The sequence below is a fragment of the Myotis daubentonii genome, chromosome 9 (assembly GCF_963259705.1).
Source record: "Myotis daubentonii chromosome 9, mMyoDau2.1, whole genome shotgun sequence".
Taxonomy (NCBI): Eukaryota; Metazoa; Chordata; class Mammalia; order Chiroptera; family Vespertilionidae; genus Myotis; species Myotis daubentonii.
The window spans coordinates 14,275,006-14,302,671 of NC_081848.1; the positions used below are offsets into that span (position 1 = coordinate 14,275,006).

Genomic DNA, 27,666 nt, shown 5'->3' on the forward strand with positions numbered 1-27,666 from the left:
GAATATACTAGGGGTGAGGATTAACGACCACAACAAATTCTAGAGGGGGATAATGGTAATGGTTACAGAACAATGTGAATGTAAATAAAGCCACAGAACTGTACACTTAAAAATCACTGAAATGGTTAAATTTTGCATATGTTTTCTAAGGAAAAAAAAAAAAAAGGAAAGCAAACATACAGCTACCATAAAACATGGGAAGGGTGTAACAGAAGTAATGTATAATGCTGTGGAAACACTTAAGAAGTACTAACTATACCTGCTGGACGAGGTTTCAGAGATTATGTTTGACCTGAACAACGAATGTAAGTACTTAGGAAGACAGGGAGAATAAATACTGCAGGCAGAGGGAACAGAACGCATAGGAAAAACGGGAGAAACTGCAAGTAGTCTGGTATTCCTGAAGCACAGGTCAGATGTTGAGAAGTTGAGATGAAGCAGGATCAGTTCCACAGAGCACCTTGTATGACATGCTGATAAAAACAAAACTGGTGATCCAGAGGCAATAAACAACATTTTGATGCATTTGGCTTGTGCAATAATGAAACAATTTCCAGCAAGGCAACAGCTGGCTGTAGCTGAGTAGCAAGAGCTGTTTAAATGGAGTAGTGAGGTACAAAAGTCACTGCTGTATGTTGAAAAATGAAAGTTAGCCGTAGCTGGTTTGGCTCAGTGGATAGAGCGTTGGCTTATAGACTGAAGGTTCCCAGGTTTGATTCTGGCCGAGGGCACATGCCCGGGGTGCGGGCTTGATCCCCAGTAGGAGGTGTGCAGGAGGCAGCCAATCAATCACTCTCTCTCATCACTGATGTTTCCAATTCTCTCTACCTCTCTGAAATCAATAAATATATGTATGTTAAAAAGAAAAACGAAAGTTAGGTGAGCAAGTAGAGCAACTAAGTAGAATCTATTGTTTTTTGAATAAATTTGACTTGTGAAAGGATGATGGAGCATTAGATAGAATGTGAGGTGGGGTGTACGAAAGTGTTTAGTGTGTGTGCATGTGTAAGGGTAAAAATCCTAATTACATGAACGCTAAGGGGAGAACTTCCTTCTCTCTATTCCTAGCATTTGGCAGTGTCAGAACATAGCAGGCACCCAAAGATTTGCTGGAAGAACCATATAAAGGAAAAGGTCCGACATCAAGAGGGGCTGAAGATGGGGAGGGAGTACTGACAAGAGAAGAATCATGAGTGAACAATAAACCTGTTAATACTTTAAGTCACTACGTTTTGTAATTGTAGGAAATTTTTGGTAACTGCACAGTTGTTTCAACTTTAATAGGAGGTGTAGTGCGAATGCTTTAGGCAGATTTTGTTTTGTAACAGTAAAGATGAATGGCAAGACTATCTGAGAAGCAAGGACAAAAACCCAAAAGAGAAGTAGTAGGAGGCATATTGCTAGGATAGGTGGCAATCAAAATGGAATGTGAAAGACAAAGAACTAGTTTAGGATACCAAACGATGACTGGAGAGCACTGAAAACAGTAGGAAGTCAAGCAGATCAGCTGGTTTGTGGAGAATAAAGACTCACAAGTTGGTGTAAATTATTCCACTTAGAAAATCAAATTGCTTTTGTAAAACCAGTGGTTCTTAATTGAGAGTGATTTTTTGCCCTACAGGGAACATACTGTCAATATCTGGAGACACTTCCTGTTGTCACGACTGGACAGAGGGTGAGTGGAGCCCAACTGGCATGAAAGGATAGAGGCGGTGGATGCTGCTGAACATCCCACAATGCACAGGACAGTTCTCCATAAATAATTATCTGGCCCAAAATGTCAACAATGCCAGGTCAAGAAATCCTGCTGAAGACTGCGGTTACTGGATTACCAAACTGCCCAAACTCAAAAATTCTCAAGTAAACACTTCATGGAGGGGGGAAAAAATGTCAATGTGATCGTAAACACTGAAAGTCTACTTCGGACTGGATCACATGCAAGTCTAATAGAACAATTACAAGACAGCTTTTTCTCATACATACAAGATATAGGTGTGGGTTAACGACTGATACTCACTTCTGGTTAAGTGGGCAAAAGATTAGCCAAACATTAACAAAAATATACGTTTAAACTTAAGCCATGAAGTTAACTGATCAAAACAATGGATGATGGAACCACTACCCTCTAATATTTCCTGCCAAATGTGTCTATCACAAGCCCGTGCACAAAACACCATTTCTTTGGACAAGAGCTGCATATTTTAAAAAGAAACAAGACAGATGGGTTTTCCTACCAATAAAACACCGGTCGGTAGGAATGACTGAGTGTAGACACTATGGGAAGCTTCATCGCAGATGTTTACCATTTAACTTCCAGGGATGTCGAACACGACGTCTGCAAATCATTGGCTCGTGTTCTGAGTTTAATGGGGCTCTCGTCCCCAGCCGTACAACCCTCTTTATTCTTCCGGGGCACACGCAACAACAACACCTGTTTCCCACCCAGACAGGACACCTGGACCACTGGCCCGAGGAACTAAAGCCGCCGCGAATGGAGGAAAAACTCACCAGGACTCAGAAAAGTCAACTGAAAGTCATTTCCCATGTGAAGTTTCTTGCTAGCCCCCCCCCCCCACAGGCCCCCCAAAAAGGCATTGCTTCTGTTTCAAAATATGCAACTGACATTTGAAACCTCTAGACGGGACCAACGAATTGCGGCGGGTGGAGAGAGAACACCCCATTCGGCCCAAACTCGCAGCCGTCAAAGCGAGTGACGAGAAGGGCGTCAGGAAGGTCTTTCCACCAAGCTGGGCGGCTGGGGAAGTCCTGGTGTTTTGGTGTGTTTTTTCCCCCTCTTTTGGTCCCAGCCCTGACCAGGGAAAAGCGCACCCAAGGCTGGAAAACACGCAGCCGTCCGTCCATCCGTCACGTAGACGACTCGCCCTCGGGGTCCCGGCGAGGTGTGCAGGCCCGCCCCGCCCGCGGCCCCGGCTTCAGGTGTTCCCCCCGCGCTCCCCTCCCGCGCCCCGCGCCCCGCAGCCCCGGGGAGAGGCGCATCCACGCACAAAGAGGCGAAACCTGCCGAGCCCCCGGCGGAGGAAGCGCCGCCGCCGCCGGGCTGCAGGAGTCGGCGGGGAGGCAGAACCCCAGAGCTTCCCCACCCGGGGAAACCTTTGGCCCCAAAGGTCTTTCCGTCCGGCGTAGCTGGTCCCATATCTCTCCCTCCCGCCCGCCCACCCGCGGCCGAGCTCACCCAACACCAGCCGGGCTACGTCCGAAGGTAACAGCATAATCGAAGCCGCAGAAGGAACCGCAATAGGAGACAAGCCTCGGGTAAAAGCCGACACAGCGACAGCCGCTGCGCCGCATCTCCCGGTTCCAGTGGCGGCACTGAACCCGCGGCAGCTCGTCCCGCCTCTTTCGCTCCACGCCAGCCAATCGCCTCCGCGAGAGAAAGAAAGGCGCCGAAAAGAAACCCGCCTCCGTGCTCCTGGAAACTGTCGTCATTTCCTCCCTCTGATTTGGAGGGGTGGGGTTAAAGGGGCCGAGGAGGCGTGGTGCCGGCTCAGGAGCCGCAGCCGCCGGGAGAGCCGCAGAGGCCAGGACGCACGCCATTGGTGGGCACGGCGCAGGCGCCTCCGCGGACGTGCCCAGTGTTTGGGGGGAGCGAGGCCCGGCCGCGGAGGGCGAGGGATGCTGACGCGCATGGGCAGACGGGCCCCGGCGCCGGGGCAGCCTCACTTCCTCGCGGGACGAAGGCTGCGCTGTCACGCCAGGTTTGAACCGGAAGCGGGAATGGTGCGCGGATAGCGGACTCCAGCATCTGCGGCCGCGGGCTGAGGCGACTTGAAAGCGGCGATTTGGGCTGCAGCCACCGTCCCCGCAGGAGATTGCCTTTGGGCTGTCGGAGTCCAGCGGTGGTGGCGCGGGAGCCGGGCTGTCGGGGAATCGAGTCGTCCGAGCCGCCTGCCCTGGACCCCGGACGGCCCTCTCTGCACCCCTTTCCCTCTCTGCACCCTTTTCCCTCTCTGCACCCCTTTCCCTCTCTGCACCTCTTTCCGGGGCTCCCGTCCTCGCCACTCTCTCCCGCAGCAGATTTAGCCACGAACCTTCCTCTCAGTGCCCCAAGGAACCCTCCTCCGCGTCCAGATTTAACTAGATGACTTGACTGATCGACTTTCTCCCCCTCTGGCAATTATTTGTAATCAGCGAGCATCTGTTGCAGAGTAAACCGCAGTCGCGGGGCGAAGAGCCTGGGCTCTGGGCTCTGGACTCGTCACCCCGCTGGGGTCCGCCCTCTGGCCGGCAGCGGAGTGGCCACGCGCTCCTGCCTTCCTCGTGACCGTCCTTTCCTGTGGTGAGCATTCTAGAGCGTCCGCTGCCGTTTTGACCCGGTTCCGATTAAGTAAAAAGACTTAAATTCAGGATGAAAATGTGGCAGAAGAGCACGGTGGTAGCAGAGGGGTGAATGAGCTTCTCTGCAAACAGATCAATTCAGTTTGGGCCGAGCCCTCCCAGTGTTGAATTGCCCCGGAGGGTGGTGGGAGCTTTCTGCACCGAAGGCAAACGTGTGTCCAGGCGCAAAGTGCAGACGGTGCCTGAAGCTCCAAAGTGAGGTCTGGTATTAAAGGAAATTAAATGTGGGCATTGTCGACATGTCGAAGTCGTAGGAATGGGTGAGGTCCCACTGGGTTAAAATCAGAGGGAGAAGTCAGGAAACAAGGATGTTCTTTCGGGTGTGGGTGGAAGAAGAACCATCACAATGGACTGACGAAACAGAAAGGGTAATTGCTAACGGTAGTTTATTGAGCCTTTGCTGTGTTCCACGCACTGTTGGACCGGTACATGAATCCTCACAGTGCCGCTTTGAAGTAGGCTCTAGTATGCATTATTTTTTTTTTTTTCATTTTATCATTGAGAAAGCTGAGGTGAAGAGAGAGTAGCTAACTTGCCCAAGGTTCTACTGCTCATAAACAGTAGCACCAGTACAGTCTGAATACAGAGTCCACACTCTTACCACTTACAAGAGAATGGCATCCCAAGGGTTGGATCACATTCAAGAGATGGGATTTGTCATGATTGTCAAATTCTGCCAAGGGGTCAGCACTGGGTTTGCTGATCCAGAGGCTGTTATTTAGGAAATAGAGATCATTTAGTTGCATGTTGGGAATGGAAGCTAGATTGTTCTGAATTAATGCCTTGGTTGATTTCAGCTTTGACGGATGACACTCTTATTGAAGCTGATTGCTCTCTGGTTCTTTTGGTTGCTTTTTCCATCTTAGGACCCTTAGACTAGTCTTTCCCCCTAATATCTCTGTCCTCCAGCTATTTCTGTGATTAGCACAAGTTCATTCAGATCTTGGCTTTTTTGTAACCTCCTCTGAGACATGTTTCCTAACAGTGTATAAAAAAAACTAGAGACCCGGTGCACAGATTCATGCACTGGTGGGGTCCCTCTGCCTGGCCTGCGGGGATTGGGCCGAAACCAGCTCTCTGACATCCCTCAAGGGGTCCCGATTGCGAGAGGGCGCAGGCCAGGCTGAGGGACCCCACCGGTGCACAAATCCATGCACTGGGCCTTTAGTATGCATATAAGATCTTTGGTTAATCTCTTCCCGCCCTCCTCCCTCCCCCTACCCTCTGAGATTCATCAGTCTGTTCCATGTTTCCATGCCTGTGGTTTCTGCTCCTGCGTCAAGCGTCTGCCCCCCTGGTGGTCAGTACACATCATAGCTACCGGTTGGACTGTCAAATGGTCAGCTAGTCACTTAGTCTTTTATATATATAACTAGGGGCCCGGTGCACGAAATTCATGCACTGGGTGTGGGGGCGGGGGGAGTGTCCCTCAGCCCAGCCTGCCCCCTCTCACATACTGGGAGCCCTCAGGCACTGACCCCCATCACCCTCCAATCACAGGATCGGCCCCTTGCCCAGGCCTGACGCCTCTGGCTGAGGCGTCCGGCCCGGGCAGCAGGGACCTGCAGTGGCAGCGGCCCCGCGATCGTGGGCTCCGCTTTAGGCCCAGGCAAGGGACGCCTAGCTCCTGGGACTGCCAGCTTCGACCGTGCCCAGCTCCCATCGCTGGCTCCACCCCTACTTCCTGCTATCACTGGCCAGGGCGGCAAAGGCGCCTGATTCTCCGATCATGGCTGGGGGGCAGGGCAAAGGCGGCCCCAGGGCCGCCTTTGCCCTGCCCCCCAGCTCTTAGCTCCCCACTGGGTTTCCGATCACTGTCAGTGGCAGGGGGCTTCTTCCTGCTTTCCCTTTCGCCTCCCTGCATTGTGCCTACATATGCAAATTAACCACCATCTTGTTGGCAGTTAACTGCCAATCTTAGTTGGCAGTTAACTGCCAATCTTAGTTGGCAGTTAATTTGCATATAGCCCTGATTAGCCAATGAAAAGGGTATCGTCGTACGCCAATTACCATTTTTCTCTTTTATTAGCGTTGATCCTCTTATTGTGTGTTTGTTTCCTTTGAGTCATATCACAGTTTGGAATTATGCATTGATTTATTAGTGTACTTGTTTATTGTCACTCTCTCCCACTAGTTATGACTCAGCGAGGGTAGGATTTGTGTCTGTTTGGTTCATTATAAATCTAGATTCTCCTAATATAGTACCTTGGAAACAGCAGTTGCCCAATAAATACAGTTTCATGTATCAGTGAGTAACATTTCCTGTTTATGTAGGTAATACTGAACTGTTTCATTTTCTTAAAAGTAATCAATCTTTGAGAAACTGAAGAAGAGAAAAAACAAGTTCAGAAAAGCCACAGCTTAAAAAACAAGTTTAGAGTTGCCTCTTCCTGGATGTGTCACATGTTTAGGAAACATGCATTTTTTTTCACATTATAAGTAACATCTTTAGTATATTTAGGAATAATGGTGCCTACTTTTATGGTTATTTGAATATTTTGCTAAGGTGTTTTATTTTTCTTACTGGCCAATCAAGAGGACTTTAAGATTGAGCAAGAAGGGGGAAGAGTCCTAGAAACAACTATAGGGGATGGAAAAACAAAAATTACAGTCCTGTTCTGAACAAGTATATAGTCAAATGAAAAATACTATAAGTAAGTAACATCCTGTAACCCACAGCAGAGTTTGTAATGGTGTTGAAGGGGTCAGAACAACCAATGAATACTAATGGAGAAGGGAATTAGAGGTATCTGCCAGTTAACTTTGAAGTCTTATTAGGTAGTTTGCCTTCACTGCAAGTGTTTGAAGAAAGGACAATAACATTTTAGGAGGGATTTCTTCCTTTGAAGGAAGATGGGACATGATCTCCCATTTCCTGCCACTTTTAAGATTCTGTGAGATTAAACATGGCCCGATAAACATACTTGATCCTGAAAGATCGAGTAGAACATACGTGGATGGATGGGAAAAGGACTTTTCCCAGTTTTTTCTCTTGTGATATATATGTACGTGTAGATATCATAGACGTAATGTGTATGTTTTTCTTTGTTTATTAACATTGTGTAACAGAAATGAGCCTTTTTTATAAAAAGACTCAAATACTAAAATGTTTTTCTTACAAGATGTTTTCGAAGGTTACCAAAGGAAAGTTTGATTACCAAAGGAGAAGAGAGTTAACTGCAGTGGTATTAAGGCACAGTAAAATATAGTTAACCTTTGACATTTGCAAAGGATATCATTATGGCTTATCATTTCCATCATTTCCATTTAAAACAAGAATATCATTTTCCTCCTGTTTTTATGTATTAAATGAGAATCATAAAGCCAATTAAGATAGAAATGCTATGCAGGGCTTTCTAGCTCTGATAACCTTCTGCATTTCAATCCCAAAGCATAAGCAATTTATGATTTTGGCTCAACTATATGATGTCATTACACATAGAAAAGGGTGCTTTTAAATAGTTCAGATGGACAGTGTTAAATCCTTAAGTGCTCCTTTCCTTACTTTTTGCCTGGCTGTCTTCCATTCATTTTTGTGTTTCGATTTATTTTTATTTATTTATTTTTTTAAAAATATATTTTATTGATTTTTTTACAGAGAGGAAGGGAGAGGGATAGAGAGGTAGAAACATCAATGAGAGAGAAACATCGATCAGCTGCCTCCTGCACACCTTCTACTGGGGATGTGCCCGCAACCAAGGTACATGCCCTTGACTGGAATCGAACCTGGGACCTTTCAGTCCGCAGGCCAACGCTCCATCCCCTGAGCCAAACCGGTTAGGGCTGTGTTTCAGTTTAAATGTCGTGTTTCTTAGAAGAGGTCTCAGAAAAATAAATTATAACTTTCATATTTTTATCTTGCTACTGCACACAAAGTACACATTGCATGTTGAAGCTTTGTTGTGGTATATACTAAGAAAACCTCATCTAAGTATGGAAATGTTAAGAAAAACCATCCTGCCCTTGATCACAATATGTCTGTAGTTGTAGCTCTAACTGTATATTAATGACACAGTCTGAAATAATTTTATGTATGTATTGTTTTTACAGTGATGTATTTTCTGAAATCCTGAACCATGAGTCTAGCGCTTAATGATCTGCTTATTTGCTGCCGTCAACTAGAACATGATAGAGCTACGGAACGAAGGGTAGTAAATTACTTAAATTCAGTCTTTGCTTGAAACAAGTGTGTGATTGGTAACCCATTATTGTGCGTGTTTTTTCATTTTCAGAAAGAAGTTGAGAAATTTAAGCAACTGATTCGGGATCCTGAAACTGTTCAACATTTAGATCGACATTCAGATTCCAAACAAGGAAAATATTTGAATTGGGATGCTGTTTTTAGGTATTTTATTCTAATTTTAAAAAATGTATTTTTATTTATTTCAGAGAGGAAGGGAGAGGGAGAGAGAGATAGAAACATCAATGATAAGAGAGAATCATTGATCGGCTGCCTCCTGGATCATGCCCCCTACTGGAGATCGAGCCTGCAACCTGGGCATGTGCTCTGACCGGGAATTAAACTGTGACCTCCTGGTTCATAGTTCAGTGCTCAACCACTGAGCCATGCCAGCCAGGCTCTAATATTTTTACTGTATTTGTTTTTTATTTTTATTTCTGTTGTGATTTTTTGGGGGTCTATATTTAGATTTTATTTCTCTTTGTCTCCTGTATAACATTATGCCTTGCATATGAAGTTGGCACTTAATATTTATTTAAAACATAATTTTAAAAATTATATATTATTATTGATTTCAGAGAAGAAGGGAGAGGGAGAAAAAGAATCATTGATTGCTGCCTCCTGCATGCCTCCTGCATGCCCCCTACTGGGGATCGAGCCCACGACCCGGGCATGTACCCTTGACCAGAATAAAAACTTGGGACCTTTCTGTCTGCAGGCTGACACTCTATCCACTGAGCTGAACCAGCCAGGGCTGAAACATAATTTTAAATAGATGTTTATATAGAGACAATTAATTTTAAATCATTTTTTCTGTAAAATGTCTGATGCATATTTCATTCAAGAGTAGAGAGAATTCCTTTCATATCAGTTAGTTCATAAGACTGTTTTAAATTAGAGAATAAGGTCAAGTTATGACAAGTGCATTATTATTACTTTGACACCTTTAAATATTACCTTAAGAAACTACCAGATGTTACATTATAATAGAAAAGTGAAAGGAATTTTAGGATAATTATATATGAGTGCAGTTAAATAAAATTCAGGCATATAATTGGAAAGCTATAATTGGTTGCTGGACTTCAAAGAGAATTGATGCATTAAGACAATTTTCAATTATTAAGTTCTGCTGCAGTTAAATATTTTACCCTTTGTTCTCCCTGCGTGATCTACAATAATACTCTGCTTTGTGTTGATGTTTAATGCTGTGTTGTTGACTATTATTTGAAAGAGAAGTTGGAGTGCTTCACTGGGCTGGAAAAAGTTTAGTTACATGAGAAAGCAGGTCTAATTAAGCAAGTTTATTCTATACACATAAAAGGCTAAGTTGACTCGCGCGTGTGTGAGATATATAAAACTCTTGCTAGCGCCACTCGCACGCATGTGTTTCGATCTGTCGTTGATCATGAATTTGGTTGACATTTCTATTACAGAGAAAGGACGAATAGCGCTATTAAAATATTTCTTCTAATTAATTTCCTTTCAGTGTGCAAAAATCCGTGCACTGGGCCAGTAGTGATAAAATAAGAAAGCAGGAAGTAAATAAAACAAGAGAAAATCATGAAGGTTAGAGAATAAGAGCAGACCAGATTCTAAATTGGTATTCTGGGGCTAAGGCATTGAAAAAGAAATTTATATCATTTAGTTGGTACATTGATTGAAACTATGATTTATAAGATGTTCTTTATGATGGCATGAAGAACTTTTTGAAGCTATTATAATAATTTAAGTATTTAATGAGTTTCTGAAATTCCATTTTTTTATCTGAAGATTTTTACAGAAATATATTCAGAAAGAAACAGAATGTCTAAAAACAGCAAGACCAAATGTTTCTGCCTCAACACAAGCCACAAGGCAGAAAAAAATGCAAGAAATCAGTAGCTTGGTTAAATATTTCATCAAATGTGCAAATAAAAGTAAGTGCTATGTTATTTATTATAAATAATTGGCTTCATAGGCGATTGTTGCATGAGTTTGGTATGAATATGGTGAGATAAAAGTTGAGTGCTAACTCTAATTTCTAGCACATATAATGATTTTTAATATAGTTTCAAATATATGGAGGAATTTATGTAAACATGAAATGATATCAACATCTCAGGGTTAAAAGGATTAAAAATTATTTCAACAGCTATTCTTCTTGGATTGCTTCTTTAAGATATTTGAAGTTAGCCTAGATATTTCCCCTGAGTCTTCTTTTCTGTGCTAAACAGACCTACTTCCTTCAGTGCATATGAGTATCACTTTCTTCTGAATATTCTTCAGTTTAATTCTACCTCTCTTAAATTGTGGGACCCAATGTTATAGGTATGCTCTAATTGGTACAGAGTAGAGCAGGACTTGACATCCTTTGTTGTATACTTTTACTAATGCTAAGATCACATTGCTTTCTTGGTAATAAAAACTCACACTCTTTTTAAAAATATACATATTTTTATTGATTTCAGAGAGGGAAAGAGATAGAAGTATTAATAATGAGAGAGAATCATTGATCAGCTGTCTCCTGCATGCCCCCCACTGGGAATTGAGCCCACAACTCAAGCATGTGTCCTGACCTGGAATTGAACTGTGACCTTCTAGTTCATAGATCAATGCTCTATCATTGAGCCATGCCAGTGGGGCAAAACCCACACTTTTAAGTAACAGTGTACTTACTATTGATTAAAAAAAAACCCAAATTTTGTTTCTGCTGATGAGCCACATCTCTCCCATTGAGCTTGTACAGTTGATACTCTGAATAGTTGATATTTTTGAACCAAAATGCAGGGTCCTAGTAGACTTATGTAAGGAAAGGAGCTTTACACAATCATGAAAAACTTTTTAGGGACTCTTGGGGTTAGACTTTGTTTACTCTTCATAGATAAGGACAGCTTTATGATACCAAGTTTAGTTTAAGAATCAGAAAAGCCCAGCCTGGCCAGTGTGGCTCAGTTGGTTGAAAAGTGGTGTTTTTCTTTTCCTGCAGGTTTGACTTTGTACCTTGAACATCTTTAATCTTGAAGCAAGAACCAGGGCATTATTATCATGTCATCTCACTTCTTTGTTTTTTCAAATGTTGGGAGGGTCGATGGGAATTTAAACACAGGTCCAGACTTTGCCAGACCTGCTTGGCATTGGTATACAAGGTACAGTGAAAGAATCAGAGATTAGGAGAAAAGAGGCATCTGGGAAGTAACCAGTAAGCAAATATTGTTCATTCCTCAATGTAGGCATTTGTCAACTTCTGTACATTCTAGAGAATAGAAAATCCCACTGTGAAAAATGTTAAGTTCCATGAGATTCCTAAAAAAACCAGTGCAGCCAGCTTAGGCGTCCTTTTGAGGTAAGTTCATTCAAAAAGAAAGTCAGCATAATATATATGTACATATATATATGTTTATTGATTTCAGAGAGGAAGAGAGAGGGAGAGAGAGTTAGAAACATCAACGATAAGAGAGAATCATTGATTGGCTGCCTCCTGCATGCCCCCTACTGGGGATCGATCCCCCAACCCGGTCATGTGCCCTTGACCAGAATCAAACCCAGGACCCTTCATTCTGCAGGCGAATGATCTATCCACTGCTCTATCCACTGAGCCAAACCAGGTAGGGCTGTCAGCTTAAGTTTTCAAACACTTGTCAAATTTTATAGAGGAAGGAAATACATTGGGATTAAGGCCATAAGGAATTATGACTTCATTCTGATACTAACTTATATAGTTACTAGAGTCCAGTGCATGACATTTGTGCACTCGGGTAGGGGGAGGATCCCTCAGCACAGCCTGTGCCCTTTAGCAGTCCGGGAGCCCTTGGGGGATGTCCGACTGATGGCTTAGGCCTGCTCCCTGCAGGCCTAAGCTGCAGTTGGACATCCTTAGCGCTACTGTTCAGGAGAGGCTCCTGCCAGCGCCGCTGTGCTCACCAGCATTTATCCCGGCTGTGGCTGAGCGGTGCTCCCCCTGTGGGAGCACACTGATCCCCAGGGGGCAGCTCCTGCATTAAGCATCTGCCCCCTGGTTGTCAGTGAGCTTCATAACGACCGGTTGTTCCACCTTTTGGTTGCTTTGCATATTACCCTTTTATTATATTGGATTTAACAAATGTTTACTAACTTATACTGTTGGACAGTCACTGGGCTATATGTTGGGATATATACCGAGTGGCCAGATTATTATGACCACCTGACGTTTGTAAGGCAAATTAACTATAATTTCGCGCTGAAGTTGCTAGAGGGCCAGACCATTATAAATAGGGAAGCAGGTTGTTTACCACGACAGTAGAAGATATGTGTAAACAACGCGATTTAATAGTCTTTGAACATGGGATATATACATATCTATCTATCTATCTATCTATCTATCTATCTATCTATCTATCTATCTATATCTCACACACACACACACACACTGAGTGCCAGATTATTATGACCACCTGACGTTTGTAGGCAGATTAGCCATACACTGCATCGTATGGGATATGGAAGCCGAAGGCCTATTCGAACACCTTTTCTGTCTGCAGTTACCAAGATAAAACATCTCCAATTCACACAGGAACACAAGGATTGGACGGTCGAGCACTAGGAAAAAGTCATGTGGTCCAATGAATCATGTTTCCAGTTGCATCATGCAGATGGCAGAGTGAGAATTTGGTGGAAATAGCATGAAAGCATGCACCCCACATGCATGAGTACAACCCTTTAAGCTGGTGGGGGCAGTGTTATGGTTTGGGGCATGTTTTCCTGGCATGATTTGGGCCCTTTAATTCATGTGGAACAACGTCTGAATAGCACAACATACCTAAGTATCATTGCTGATCAAATTCATCCTATCATGTTGATGGCGTATCCCAATGGAGATGGCTTCTTCCAACAAGACAGTGCGCCATGCCACGGTGCTCGTATTGTGCAGGAGTGCTTTCAAGGACATGAGGGAGACCTTAGCTTGCTTAGGTGGCCCCCGCAATCACCAGATCTCAATCCAATTGAGCATTTGTGGGACGAAGTTAAAAGAGCCATCAGGCAGCTGGTTCTACAACCCTCAAATCTCACAGAACTGGATAGTGCTATTCATCAGGCATGGTGTCAGATTCCTCGCATCACCTTTCAACATCTCGTGGAGTCAATGCCAAGAAGAATCGCTGCAATGTTGAAGTCAAAAGGTGGCCCAACGAAGTATTGATGGTCATAATAATCTGTCCACTCACGTTCAAATATATCCCACGTTCAAATATATCCCACTTTCAAAGGCTGTTAAATCGCGTTGTTTACCCATACTTTAGAAAAAAAATCACTTCTGTCATGGTAAAGAACCCACTTCCCTATTTATAATGGTCTGGCCCTCTAGCAACTTCAGCGCGAAATTATAGCTAATTTGCCTACAAACGTCAGGTGGTCATAATAATTTGGACACTCCGTGTAGAGATCAATTACTTTCCATAAGGATGTAATCATATAACATGTTACAGATAAGAAAATGTTATAAGGACTCTGAGAGAGAGTTGTACAGGATATTACAACAGAGGAACATATGATTGTGCATTTGATTATTGGCCACGTGCCTAAAATTATGAAGCAAACCTTACATAAAAATTATTTCCTAGTTATATCACTGTATATTAATTTAGCTTAGTCTAATTCTTCTGAATATAACTAATCTCATAAGAAAATTCAAAACTAGAATATATTCAGATATACATAATGTCTTGTGGAGCACACTCATAGCTTAAAAATATGTAAATTTAAGATTGTTAACATTGAAATATAAAATTTCAGCTGTGACATCAATATGATTTGCTCAAAATTTTTTTAATTAAAAAGCAACATTGTCATTAAAAGCTTTATTTTAGAAAGTACTCATCCTTGGAAAACAGTGGAGATCTCTTAACCTACACATCTGTTACAAGTGAGTTTTATAAAAGGAAATAGTTTAGTATACCTACCGTAAATATGATTGATAAACCCAAGGCAGCAGACACACAAGCTGCAGGTTTAATCCTGGTTGGGGCGCGTACGGGAGGCAACCTATTGCTCTTTCTTTCTCACATCGTTGTTTTTCTCTCTATTGCTCTCTCGCTCTCTCCCTCTCTATTTAAAAAATCAATAAAAAAAAAATATCCTAGGGTCAGGATTGAAAAAACAACATTGTCTGTGCTGGTCTATTTATCCTGATAAAATCTTCAATCCTTCCAATACTATTAACCCAGCAATTGATAGTGGAGTAATGCTCCCTTCAATTGATTTTATATCACATCTGCTCTTCATATTCATACTGAAAATATGCATCCTGAAGTTTGCAGCAGAGGTGACAAAATCCATTACAGGTGGGTCATCCTTGTCCCATATGAGCTCAGCTCAATCCCCTTTTTTCTGCTAAGTGAACTCTCAAAGTCTCATTGCTCTTTGAAAAAGATGTGCATTGCTCTTTACATCTAGAACCTGCTGTTTTTTTAGACCTAACAGATTAATTTTGTTAATCTTATACATTGGTCTCTTCTTTGACTCTGTCCTTCAGCCTAGTCCGGTGGAACTGGAGATTTCCTTTTTCCCCATAGTTTGCCCATTGTCAAAAGATAACTGATACCAGCTTTAAAAAGCTTGGTAAAAAGTTTAACTGGCCCGGCTGGTGTGGCTCAGTAATTGAGTGTTGACCTATGAACCAGGAGGTCACGGTACGATTCCCGGTTAGGGCACATGGTGGGGTTGTGGGCTCCATCCCCAGTTGGGGTGGGGGGTGCTGGAGGCAGCCAATCAGTGATTCTCTCTCATCATTCATGTTTCTATATCTCCCTGTCCCTTCCTCTCTGAAATCAGTAAAAAGATTGAAAAAAAAAAAGAAAAGTTTAACTGGATTATATTCAGTTGATTTAGCTCCTTCCTTTGTGGAAATAGGTTTAATGTCACCTTCTTCATTCAGTGCCCTGCTCTGGCTTCAGCTTCCATTGATTTCCAGGAAGCTTCAGCGTCAGCTCTCACAGTATATACTACTTAATTGTTTTTCAAATAACTGGTTGAAAATTACTTTGCCCAAATGATGCAAAGAATAGGTTCTGAAGTTGTGTTATGAATTGTACAGCTGGGAAAAGTTTTCTGGGTTGGTTTGGGATGACAATCATAACACTCAGGTACACCCTTTTTGATAGTGGTTATTTGCCCAAGATAACCAGCAGTTCCATGCTCAATAAGAGGAACATCAGGTGCCAGGTACATCCTATTAATATGGTCTCAGGCAGCTCTGCTATCTAAAGCATTCATAACCAATATAAATTGTCAAAAATATTCCACATCATAGTTGGGGTTCATTTTGCCGTCATGATGGGCTTTGATACTTGCTTTCAGGTAATACTGCCGTACACTGTCTTTGTCAACCTGGACCTTTGATCTTCAAAACTAGAAGATCTTTTGAAATAAGAACTGCCAGTTGAGGTTGCTGACATCAGTAATATCCATATCAATTATGTTGATGTGGCAAAACCCAGTGAGCACAAGATTTCAAGGAGTTCACAGCTGATACTGCCCAGGCAGCCCCTGTGACAGAGCCATAGTAGGATGACCAGGAGCATGACGGAAGCCTTAATTTTTAAATTTACTCTTACCTTCAAGAATTTCTTTCCTGGCCGGTGTGGCTCAGTTGGTTAGAGTGTGGACCCTTCGGTGCACTGGTTGTGGTTCGAGTCCTGGTATAGACACATACCTAGGTTGCGCTTTGATCTCTCCAGGCACGTGCAGGTGCATGTGGTAGGCAACAGATTGCTGTTTCCCTCTCTCCTCTCTCCCCTTCTACCTCTCTCTCCCTCTCCCTTTTTCTCTGTCTCTCTTATCAGTGAAAAACATATATTTGAGTGAGGATTAAAAAGAAAAGAATATATCCGTTAATGCTGAATATTCAAGACCTCATAAATAAAACTGTAAAAATTACAATCTTATATATTTATATGCCATCAATACTGTTATAGGTCTTGGAAGTCATTTTGCTTTTCAAAATAAATACTCTCCTTATAATCTTGTTATTCTAATAAATTCACTTTTTTAAAGTACCAAGAAACTTTGGATCATTTCAGGTCTAATGCCAGAAATAGTGAATTATTAAAGATGGGATGAATGATTGTTAGGCTACATAATCTCTGTCTCTACTACTCAACTCTGCTATTTTATTTCCAAAAACAGGTGGCTTGCAGAATTTTGCTCATGGACTATGGTTTGCTAATTTCTGCTCTGTGAGGAGATTAATTAATAGTAATTTAAGGAATTATTTATATTTATATAGTTGCAATTCCACGTGTTCTTAATTATTTTTTCTGAAGATTTATGTGTGTTAATTTATTTGTTTATTTTATTTTTCAAATAGGAGCACCCAGGCTAAAATGTCAAGAACTCTTGAATTATATCATGGAAACAGTGAAAGATTCATCTAATGGTGCCATTTATAGAGCCGATTGTAGCAATATACTGCTTAAGGACATTCTTTCAGTGAGAAAATACTGGTGTGAAATATCTCAGCAACAGTGGCTAGGTATGTTTTGAAATTTGTTCTTAATGAATTTTTCCTTGTGAAATGATATTTCCCCAAAAGAGTAGTTAAGAGTCTTTCTGTATCTCTAAATGACCTCACAGTTTAACATTACTTTAATAAAATTAAATGATTACAGAATTTGACCCTAAGATTGCATTTCTTATGTGCTTCCTAAATTATTTTCACTGACAATATATTAGGTGTCTGCTATCAGAAATGGAATTATAGAATTGAAAGATGCCATCTCCTAGCCTCAGGGACTTGCTAGACCAGTGGCAGAAAAAAAACAAGTCAACCAAAATTACAATGCAATATGATATATTTGGGTGCTGTGAGTTCACTTATCAATGACACTTAAACTCAACCATGATTAAGGTAGAAAAAAGAAAACCGAAACAGAGTATATCATAAAAGTGAAAGCAAAAGAGTTTCAAGTTGAAAGGAGTGTGACATTTCAGTGTTGTAGAAATGGTAAGACATAGACGTATCCATTGGGTTAAGCAATTAGCAGGACACTGATAATGTAATGGAAATCAAAAGTGTTAGCATAGGTTATGTAGGATCCAGTGTGACTTATACGATTAGTAGAGTGCAGGGAGGAATTTAGTGTTGTTGACAATATGTAGGTGAGAGGTACTGAGAGATCCCAGAGGAAGGAAGTTATGGTCAGAGACTGAAAGATTTGAGTTTATTAATTTCAAATGTGGAACATTTCTGGGTCTAAAAGGGTCATGGGTACCAGGAAGGAACCTCGTATGTTGACAGTTTGTTAAGTGAAAGGTACTAACTGACCACAAAGGAAAGAAGCTGTGGTCAGAGAGTAAAACATTTGAGTTTATTGATTTCAAAGGTGGAAGCATTTCTGGGTCTAAATGGTTTAATGAAAAAGGAATTTGGCTCTAACAAGATCACTTTAAGCCAGATGTCAAAGTCTTCCAATACAATCACCTCTGAAAATTTAGAAACTCAGTATTTTCATTGAAAAGTATTTAAGATAAATTGTGCTAACTAAATTAAAATACATTTGTCTTTATTGTTTACTGTTAGTTTATCATTTCAAAATGAGATATATGTGAACCATAAAATCATGACCTAATCAGTGCCCTGTCTGACACTCTTCTGTTCCCACATGAATAAAAGCCTGCTCAGCTGTTGCATTTATTTCTAAGGCATCATCTGATCCTTTGCTGTAGTTCTGAACACAAGGTTAGTTTTATCACAAACACAGCCTTCCACAAAGCTTGTGGCAGCCTTTGGAGAATAGGCCAGTAATATCTAGCATGCTCCAACAAGTCTCTCACCAAAGTAGTCCAGCCTAAGTATTTAGGACATTTGCAGATTTGAATTTTAGATTGTTACTTGTAACCATAGTTCTCAGTGGGAAAAAAAGAAGGCAACCCTTCTTTTACTATGCTTCCATCATTTGGCATATTCTCTGAAATCCTTTTTCATTTTTAAGCAAACTACTACCACTTGTAATAATTGGCCCTTTTGTTGAATTATTTTCCTAGTTAGCTCCCTTCTCTGAAACTTGCTTCTCTAAGGAGGACTCTGCTTAAAAAGTGAAGTTTACATTCAAAATACATATTTGGCAGTAATGGTGGTTGAAGCTATGGTTATGATGAGATTGTCAAGGGAGAGAGTTTAAGAGTGAGATGAGAAGATGGCCTAGGACTGAGTCAACATTTCCAATAAATTTTGGAATCACCTTTTTTATTTCTACAAAAAATCCTGCTGAGGTTTTGATAGGGATTGCATGGAATGTATTGAACATTTTAGGAAGAAGAGACATCTTAATATTGAAGACTCTTCCAGTCCACGAACATGATATATTTCTTCACTTATGTAGGTCTATTTTGATTTATGGATGTCAGTGTTATTATCGGTATATAGAATTTGTATATTGTTATTAGATTTATATTGCAGTAGTTTATAAATTTTATTGTTTCTAAGAAAGTAGATCTTAAAAGTTCTCATCACAAGGAAAACATTTGGTAACTATGGTGGTGATGGATATTAACTAGACTGACTGTGGTGATCATTGTGCAGAGTACACCAATCATATTGTACACCTGAAATTAATATAATATGCCAGTTATATCTCAAAAATATTAATCCTTTAAAAAAAGGAAAGATCTCAAGTCAATGATCTGAGCTTCTATCTAAAACTAGAAAAACAAACAAACCCTGCCCGAACGGTGTGTTTCAGTGTTTGAACATTGACCTGTGAACTAGGAGCTCATGATTCAATTCCCTGGTTTCAGGCTCGATCCCCTCATGAGATGTGCAGAAACGTGAGATGCATTGAGACCTATCTCCCAACACAATGAAAAGCAAAATTGCTAATGCAGGTTCTTCCCATAAAGAGATAATTAGAGCCCTGGTAGAGTTGCTTTTTTTCCAGACTGTTGTTTTTTAGATATGTTTGTATAGTGAGCCTTGGGAGAAAGAGATGTTGATAGAGATGATTAATGGCTTCCTGCAGAGCAAAGGACAAGTTTGCTTAATATTATTATTTTTTTTTTAAAGAGTTACACTTTATTTTTTTTAAAATATATTTTTATTGTTTTCATAGAGGAAGGGAGAGGGAGAGACAGAAACATCAATGATGAGAGAGAATCATTGATTGACTGCCTTCTGCACCTGCCCCCCCCCCCTCCCCCAGGGGATGGAGCCTGCAACCCAGGCATGTGCCCTTGACTGGAATTGAACCTAGGACCCTTCAGTCTGCAGGCAGACACTCTAACCACTGAGCCAAACCAGCTAGGGCAAGTTTCCTTAATTATTATAAGCTTGGGGTTTCTCTCCATAGCTCAGTGTTCATACCTGTTTCACCTCTTCCTCTTCACTTTGCTTTTGACATTGAGGAACTTATGCAAAAATGAACATACCCTACTGTTATTTCTGTGAGAAATAAATTGTCTACTATTAATCCAATGGCATTAAAACAAAACCAAACAAATCTGGAATGTGCACTGTATCAAGTGCTTTGTTAGGCCTAGATGAAGGAACATAGGGTTAGAGAAGTTAAATTGCTTATCTGAAGTCTGGCTCTCAAACGTGTTTCTGTTCTCTGCTGCTTAAGTTGTTCCTGTCTTGAACGCAACTTATATAAAACTAGAGGCCCGGTGCACAAAATTTGTGCACTGGGGGTGGGGGGAGATCACTCAGCCTGGTCTGCGCCCATTTGCAGTCCAGGACCCCTTGGGGGATGTCCACCTGTCGACTTAGGCCCACTCCCCGGGGGATTAGGCCTAAGCTTGCAGTCAGACATCCTTCTGGCAGCCAGGGAGCCCTCGGGGGGATGTGTGACTAAAGGCTTAGGCCCCCAAGGGAGCTGTGATGAGGAAGCTGGGGTGACAGAGGAGCCACACTGTCCCACCCCGCCACCCCACGTTGGGTTGAACACGGGACGCCTGGGCGGGCCGGCCGATCACTGCTGCCCCGCCCAGCTGCCCTGGGTCGGGTTGCACACGGGACGCCCGCCACCATGGGTCGCAGACAGCTGGCAGGGCAGGCAGGATGGTGCTGTTCCGCCTCACCGCCCTGGGTGGCAAATAGCAGGCCCAGATGGTGGCGGGGCAAGTGGGATGGCGCTGACCCGCCCTGCCTACAGTATGCAAATTAGCTGCCATCTTTGTTGGTGGTTAATTTGCATATTGCACTGATTAGCCAATGGGAGGTGTAGCTAAGGTATGGTCAATTACCATGTTTGTCTATTATTAGATAGGATACAATTAAATATTGATGGAATGTTTTCACTGTATTTAAATAGTATTATTTAAACCTTTATTTTTGTGTGGAATTATTGAAACTTAAATTGTGACCTTTAAGTTAAATGATTTGATACTTTTCTTTTTAAAAAGCATAACTAATACTTTTTTTTTTTAAAGAATTGTTTTCTGTGTACTTCAAGCTATATCTCAATCCTTCACAAGACATTAACAGAGTCTTATTGGCTAGAATCATTCATGCCCTGACTAAAGGATGCTGTTCACAAACTGATGGATTAAATTCCAAATTTTTGGATTGTTTTTCTAAGGCTATTCAGAATGCAAGGTAATTTAATCTTTTTGTATTTTATTGAAAATCTATTTGATCTTGAAAACCATGTTTTTGATTCAGTAACGAAAAATTCTACCAACTTTTAAAACGTGGCTCGTTATAGTAGGACTAGTGGATTCCCAAAGGAAGTACTAGTTAGGTCCAACACTTCCTGAATATCCTGCGTGCAGACCATGAAATGATGTTCCTAAGTGAGACCTCTTTCTTGCTTTTCTAATGGCAGGAAAGCTAAATGCCCTCTAAGTAGTTTTGTTTTTCCCATTTTTGAGAATAAGAATAAAATAAAATAGTATATTTTGGAAATATCAATATCTTATATTTGTGTTGTATTACCCACTTATTAATGTGAAACATTTTATAAATGGTAGGTATTACAAATCAGTTTTGTGTAATTTTAGAAAATGTTCCAGAAGCAGAGAGAGCTAACAGGAGTGATACTTAGCACCAAAGAAGAACTTTTTTTTTTGTTGCTATGTAGTGCTGCTGATATTTGTGTGTGTGTGTGTGTGTGTGTGTGTGTGTGTGTGTGTGTGAATAGTTCTGAAACTATTATTTGAAAATTAGATTTTATTTCAGCATGCAACTTCCTAAGTGTCTTCAGTTTGTGTATTTTTCTCCCTGTTAAACCAAGTTGAGTGTGTTTATTTTTTTTCACAGACAAGAACAGACCTCTGCCGGTTTAAATCATATCTTAGCAGCATTTGTTATCTTCCTCAAGGCTTTGGCTATTAACTTTCGAATTAAAGTGTGTGAGTTAGGAGATGAAATTCTTCCTACCTTTCTTTATATTTGGACTCAACATAGACTTAATGATTCCTTAAAAGAAGTAATTATTGAAATATTTCAACTGCAAATTTATATTCATCATCCAAAGGGAGCCAAAACCCAAGAAAAAGGTATAAAGGAAGTTTTTGCCGTTTTGAATTTGCTTCGTCATTGAAACATAGAGGCTTAAGCATGAAATCCGTATTTGGTAGGAGGTAATGACCTACTTTTGGATTGCTGTGCTTACTGATGATATTAGTCATGATGATATTTTTCACACACATGTTTTTAGAATTTGGAGCTGTGGTGGAAAATCATTTTTGCCTTACCCTTTTGATTAGTATAATGCTAGATATTATGAGGAATACAAACAAATATGAGCTACTATTCCCTCTAGGAGTTAATTATGCAGCAATAATTAGTTGCTGAAAGGTATGACATAGACTAAGTGTAAAAGAATTTAGAGAAGGCATGGTCTTATTTACCCACACATTGCTTTTATTAGAAGATAAAATAGATAAATAAGGGCTGAAAATAGCCAATCAGGTTAGTCAGGGCCCAAGGAAGATTTATACATATAGCCTTAAACCTCATAGTTACTCCAGGCCGCTGTTTACTGGGAAACCAGAAATGAATGACCCATGCACTCTTAGTCCTTCACATTTGTCTTTCATCAAGAGAGTATTGCTTGGATGGTGTAGCTCCATTCAGTAGACAGGAACTTTATTGGGTGGGCCTGGAACAGAATGAGTTTTCTCATGCTCAGCCTGAGTTTGCCTTTGGGCTTGTACTAGCCTTTGGACCAATTCATCCTGACTAGTTTAATGACCTTATTAAGATACTAGGGGCCCGGTGCACGAAATTCGTGCACTGGGGGGGGGGAGAGGGAGTGTCCCTCAGCCCAGCCTGCCCCCTCTCACATACTGGGAGCCCTCAGGCGTTGACCCCCATCACCCTCCAATCAATCGCAGGATTGGCCCCTTGCCCAGGCCTGACGCCTCTGGCCTAGGCGTCCGGCCCGGGCAGCGGGGACCTGCAGTGGCAGCGGCCCCACGATCGTGGGCTTCGGTTTAGGCCCAGGCAAGGGGCCCCTAGCTCCTGGGACTGCCAGCTTTGACCGTGCCCAGCTCCCATCGCTGGCTCCACCCCTACTTCCTGCTATCACTGGCCAGGGCGGAAAAGGCACCTGATTTTCCAATCATGGCTGGGGGGCAGGGCAAAGGCGGCCCCAGGGCCGCCTTTGCCCTGCCCCCCAGCTCTTAGCTCCCCCCTGGGTTTCCGATCACTGTCAGTGGCAGGGGGCTTCTTCCTGCTTTCCCTTTCGCCTCCCTGCATTGTGCCTACATATGCAAATTAACCACCATCTTGTTGACAGTTAACTGCCAATCTTAGTTGGCAGTTAACTGCCAATCTTGGCAGTTAATTTGCATATAGCCCTGATTAGCCAATGAAAAGGGTATCGTCGTACTCCAATTACCATTTTTCTCTGTTATTAGTGTTGATCATTCTGCATTGAGTAATAGTCCCTAAAACGAGGGAGAACTGCTGTAGCCACTTTTTAAAATCAAAGGTAGCTGTGTGTATTACATGAGTTCTAGTATGTATGGTTAGATATATTTTTAACCCATGTAACCACTGTGAGTCAAAGAATGGTAATTTTTCTTAGTTTATCATCTTTCACATAGCTCTCACCAAGATGAAAATCAGGTTTATTAGAAGATGTATGACATTTTTAGGGTTTTAGTTAACTGCATATTAGGATGAATCAAAAATTGGCAGGATGAGGAGGCTGCCAGAAATGCTACTGTAGTGTAAGGCTAAGTAAGTAGATTTCGTGTTTTCTGTTTTGTTTGTGGGAAGTATTAGCCCATTGTCCCCCATACTGGTCAGATCACAGTGGAAGTATTATGTTCATCAGATTTTGTAAAGTCAGCATTTTAAGAGTCAGCATTTTAAATTGCTGAGTAATAAGTTGACTGCAGTGTATCTAGGGAAAGAGGACTGGGATAAGGAGAATTGTGGATAACATATTATTTGTACACTAGTTGAAGGAACTGGTAAGATGTTTCTTTCTTAGACATACAGATAACTTGGTCCTCATACAAAAGAGGGAAACATCCACTGTATTTGCTTCAGGGGAGAGAAGAAATTAGAGAAAGCTTGATTGAGATTTTGATTGAGTTGATTAGAGAAAGTTTAGATCAAAATATGGAAGAATTTTATAACAAATACAATTAACTATGAAATGGACACTGATATGAAGTAGATCTTGTCAAAGATATTGTCAGAGGAGGCATTAGTACTGAATAGAAGGTTGGACCACATGTCTTCTAATGTTGTTTTCACCTTAACAGATGAATAATTTTGTGGGAATTGGTGGTACAAATGGAATATATATATAATTTTTTGAATTACAGGTGCTTATGAATCAAGAAAATGGAAAAGTATCTTATACAACTTATATGATCTGCTAGTTAATGAGATAAGTCATATAGGGAGCAGAGGGAAATACTCCTCAGGATCTCGTAACATTGCTGTCAAAGAAAACTTGATTGACTTGATGGCAGATGTTTGTCACCAGGTACAGTAGATCTTGTCACATTTTAACATTTCTTGTTAATTTTTTTTACTGGGCTTTTAAAATCTGTGTTCTGATAAAAAGCCTGTAAAATTGCTTTGTACATATAACTACTCTTTTCAAAGCACCATAAATATTTAGAATTGCCTTCTGACTTAAAAGGTAACTGTTCTGTATATTATAAATTTAGTGAAAAGTGATGATGAACTTTTTCATTCTTAATATATTATCTGTAGGAAATAAGATTACCCTAACCCTAATGTTTCTTTGTTGTTGTTGTTCTGTTTTTTTGTTCTACTGAGTTAGAAATCACAGCACAAAATGTTTTAAAGTGCACAATTTAGTATTTTTAAGTATTTTCACTGTGCTCTCTACCCATTACCTCTATTTAATTACAGAACATTTCCCCAAACTTTTCACCTATTAGTGTCAGTCCTAATTCCCCACTTCTTCCAGTCCCTAGCAACCCACCACTAACCTACTTTATCTATCTGTTTTTCCTAATTTGAACATTTCATGTAAGTACACTCATACATAAGTGGTCTTTTGTGACTGGCTTCTTTCACTTAGGATAATGTTTTCAAGTTTTATTCATATTTTACCTTGAATCAGTATTTCATTTTTTAAAATTGCTGAGTAATATTCAATTGTGTGGCTGTTTTACATTTTGTTACTCATCCATCATTTGATAGCGTAATGTTTCTGAAGTAAAACTTTTTCCCTCAAGATTTGGTTAACATCCTAGATCATTTTACTTGTCAATATTTTCTTAATGCTAAATTTATGATTTAATTCCTTTGAAAAAAGAGGTTTTTGCTTTGCTTTTAGATATCTTGGGTTTTTTTTAGTAAATATTACTGGAAATAAAGCTAATACTCTTTTTGGTAATATTTGCTCTCTAGAGAGCCATTGCAGTCATGCAAAATTGTTTGTTACTTTCTGACTTCTTGTATCTTCATTTGAGGAGTGATGTTGTTTTCTAATAGTTCATAAAAAATAAATCTTTATTTTTTTATTTTACAGGTTTTTAATGAAGATACCAGATCTTTGGAGATTTCCCAGTCTTATACTACCACACAAAGAGAATATGGTGTACCTTGCAAAAAGAGGAAAATAGAATTAGGCTGGGATGTAATAAAAGATCATCTCCAGAAGTCACAGAGTGATTTTGAACTTGTGCCTTGGTAAAATATAACTTTTTCCCCCCTCTTTCAGTGTCCTTTTAGTCTCATTTAGTTTTTCTCACAAAGACCTCCTTTAATCTCATTAGCCAGTAGGATAATTTCCTTGGCCAGAATGAGGTCATTTGCTCCCAAACCATTCACTGACAAAGGGAAAATGCTTGCCAGGACTTGTTGAGATCGACCACCATGGCTCATCTGCTGTTGCAGGGACAGGGCCACTTTTCTTAAGCATATTGCCATAGCAAGGAATAAGCGAGACTGGATGCCTACTAGGCAGTCACTAGTGTGACTCATGGAAGTCATTCAGTTGTACACCTCAGTATAAAGAGAGTTAACATGCATAGCACCTTTTTGTAGAATTTTATTAGGAAGAAATTCAGGATGCCTTAGCTGGTTGGATGGAGTGTCGGTGTGCGTACTGAAGGGTCCCAGGTTCGATTCCAGTCAAAGACACGTATGTTGGTTGCAGGCTCCTCCCCGGCCTGGGCCCTATACAGTCAATGTGATGTGTTTCTCTGTCTTTCCCTCTCTCTTCCACTCTCCCTAAAAATCAATGGAAAAATATCCTCAAGTGAGGAATAACAAAATAAAACAAAAAAAAGAAATTAAGGATAACATCCAGAAATCACATATATTTGGACCTTATGCCATGACAAAAGGCTGTTTTTTTTCTTGTCTCATATAGTACTCACAATTATTTAAATAATTAAATAATCAGTGGAATTCTGTGGAAAAAAAAAAGTTGGTCTGGTAGAAATCTTCAGAATTCATCCAGTTCAGCCTGTTTGCTGTACTAAAGAAATAAGTGAAACTGAGAAAGGTTAAGCAGCCTGCCTAGGGACTGTTGGAAATTTGAAGATTACAGTCAAACTATGATTAGTGTTCTTTTGATATTTACTATGTTGATGTAATATTTAAATATACTTGAGTTGTGCAGGGGAAAGCCTATTTATTTAGATATCTCTTGTTTAAGCTCATGTTTGTTTTATATAGTTGAGGGTACCTAGTTCAATTAGTTAATTTGTCCATTCAGTGAAGAGTTATTTATTGAACAGCTGCTATGTGCCAAACATTAGCGATGCAGAAGTGAATAAGATAAAGTTTCTATTCCTGAGTAGCACCCATTTTGGAGAACTCACAGCAAATATTTATTGAATTAACTGAATTAATGTCAAGGAAAAACCGTTTTTTGAGGTTTTGTTTGTTTTTCTGGTTTGAAGGAATATTATCGGTGGCTGAAGAACAGGGATGGTGCAATAACGCAGGAATATAATATTGCTAATATAGTTTTTCTTTAAAGTTTTTGTGTAAGGGAAATATAGCTTACCCAGCTAGACAAAAAGCTGTAACTTCTTGACACTTTAGGAAGTAGGGCCTAATAAAAATTAAGAGCCAGTGTATTATGAGAGCAGTATGGAAAATAATGATGGTGATATTCTAATTAGGGTATTATAAATGGTACTATAGCTATACATTGATTTTTTAGCTTGTTAGTAGAATTGAGTAATTTTCAAATTAATTATAATTTTTTTCAGGTTACAGATTGTAATACAATTAATATCAAAATATCCTGCATGTTTACCTAACTGTGAGCTATCACCATTATTGATGATACTATGTCAGCTTCTACCTCAACAGCGACGTGGGGAACGCACACCATATGTGTTACGATGCCTTATGGAAATTGCATTGTGTCAAGGCAAGAAATCAAACCTAGAAAGCTCACAAAAGTCGGAGTTATTGAAACTCTGGATTAAAATTTGGTCTATTACCTTTCGCAATATAAGTTTTGAACAAATACAAGCTGAAAATTTTGGCTTACTTGGAGCCATAATTCAAGGGAGCTTAGTTGAGATTGACAGAGAATTCTGGAAGTTATTTACTGGGTCAGCCTGCAGACCTTCATGGTAAGTTGACTATGCATTGTATTAGATTTTGCAATTTTCATATTTACATATTTTATTTATATATACACACACACATAGGGGTGGGCAAAAGTAGCAGTAGATTTATCTTTGTGAGTACGCAAACACAGAGTTTATTTTTGTAGAGG

General features: G+C 40.7%; 2 protein-coding genes and 1 pseudogene across 11 annotated transcripts in view; 1 reads left to right on the forward strand and 2 right to left on the reverse strand.

Moving 5' to 3' along the window:
- The window catches only part of LOC132240595 (protein NPAT), a 60,279-nt gene extending 56,842 nt beyond the window's left edge, over positions 1–3,437 (reverse strand). Inside the window, exon 1 of the mRNA XM_059707995.1 lies at positions 3,194–3,437. Within this exon, the coding sequence (XP_059563978.1) occupies positions 3,194–3,230 (37 nt within the window). The 5' untranslated portion in view covers positions 3,231–3,437. The remainder of the gene's footprint in view (positions 1–3,193) is intronic.
- Positions 3,438–3,982: 545 nt separating this feature from the next.
- Positions 3,983–27,666, forward strand: part of ATM (ATM serine/threonine kinase) — a 135,955-nt gene continuing 112,271 nt past the window's right edge. Inside the window, exons 1-10 of one of the 10 annotated variants that reach the window (XM_059707986.1) lie at positions 3,983–4,297; positions 8,407–8,504; positions 8,589–8,701; positions 10,307–10,452; positions 16,857–17,021; positions 20,915–21,080; positions 21,744–21,982; positions 24,269–24,432; positions 25,453–25,613; positions 27,149–27,520. In XM_059707986.1, coding sequence (XP_059563969.1) covers positions 8,433–8,504; positions 8,589–8,701; positions 10,307–10,452; positions 16,857–17,021; positions 20,915–21,080; positions 21,744–21,982; positions 24,269–24,432; positions 25,453–25,613; positions 27,149–27,520 — 1,598 coding nt within the window. In that variant the 5' untranslated portion in view covers positions 3,983–4,297; positions 8,407–8,432. Of the gene's footprint in view, positions 4,298–8,406; positions 8,505–8,588; positions 8,702–10,306; positions 10,453–16,856; positions 17,022–18,536; positions 18,853–20,914; positions 21,081–21,743; positions 22,067–24,268; positions 24,433–25,452; positions 25,614–27,148; positions 27,521–27,666 lie in introns of those variants that run through there. The other 9 variants (XM_059707985.1, XM_059707988.1, XM_059707990.1 and 6 more) reach the window with 9 other exon arrangements.
- LOC132241643 (SUMO-activating enzyme subunit 2-like) lies at positions 14,609–15,997 on the reverse strand (annotated as a pseudogene).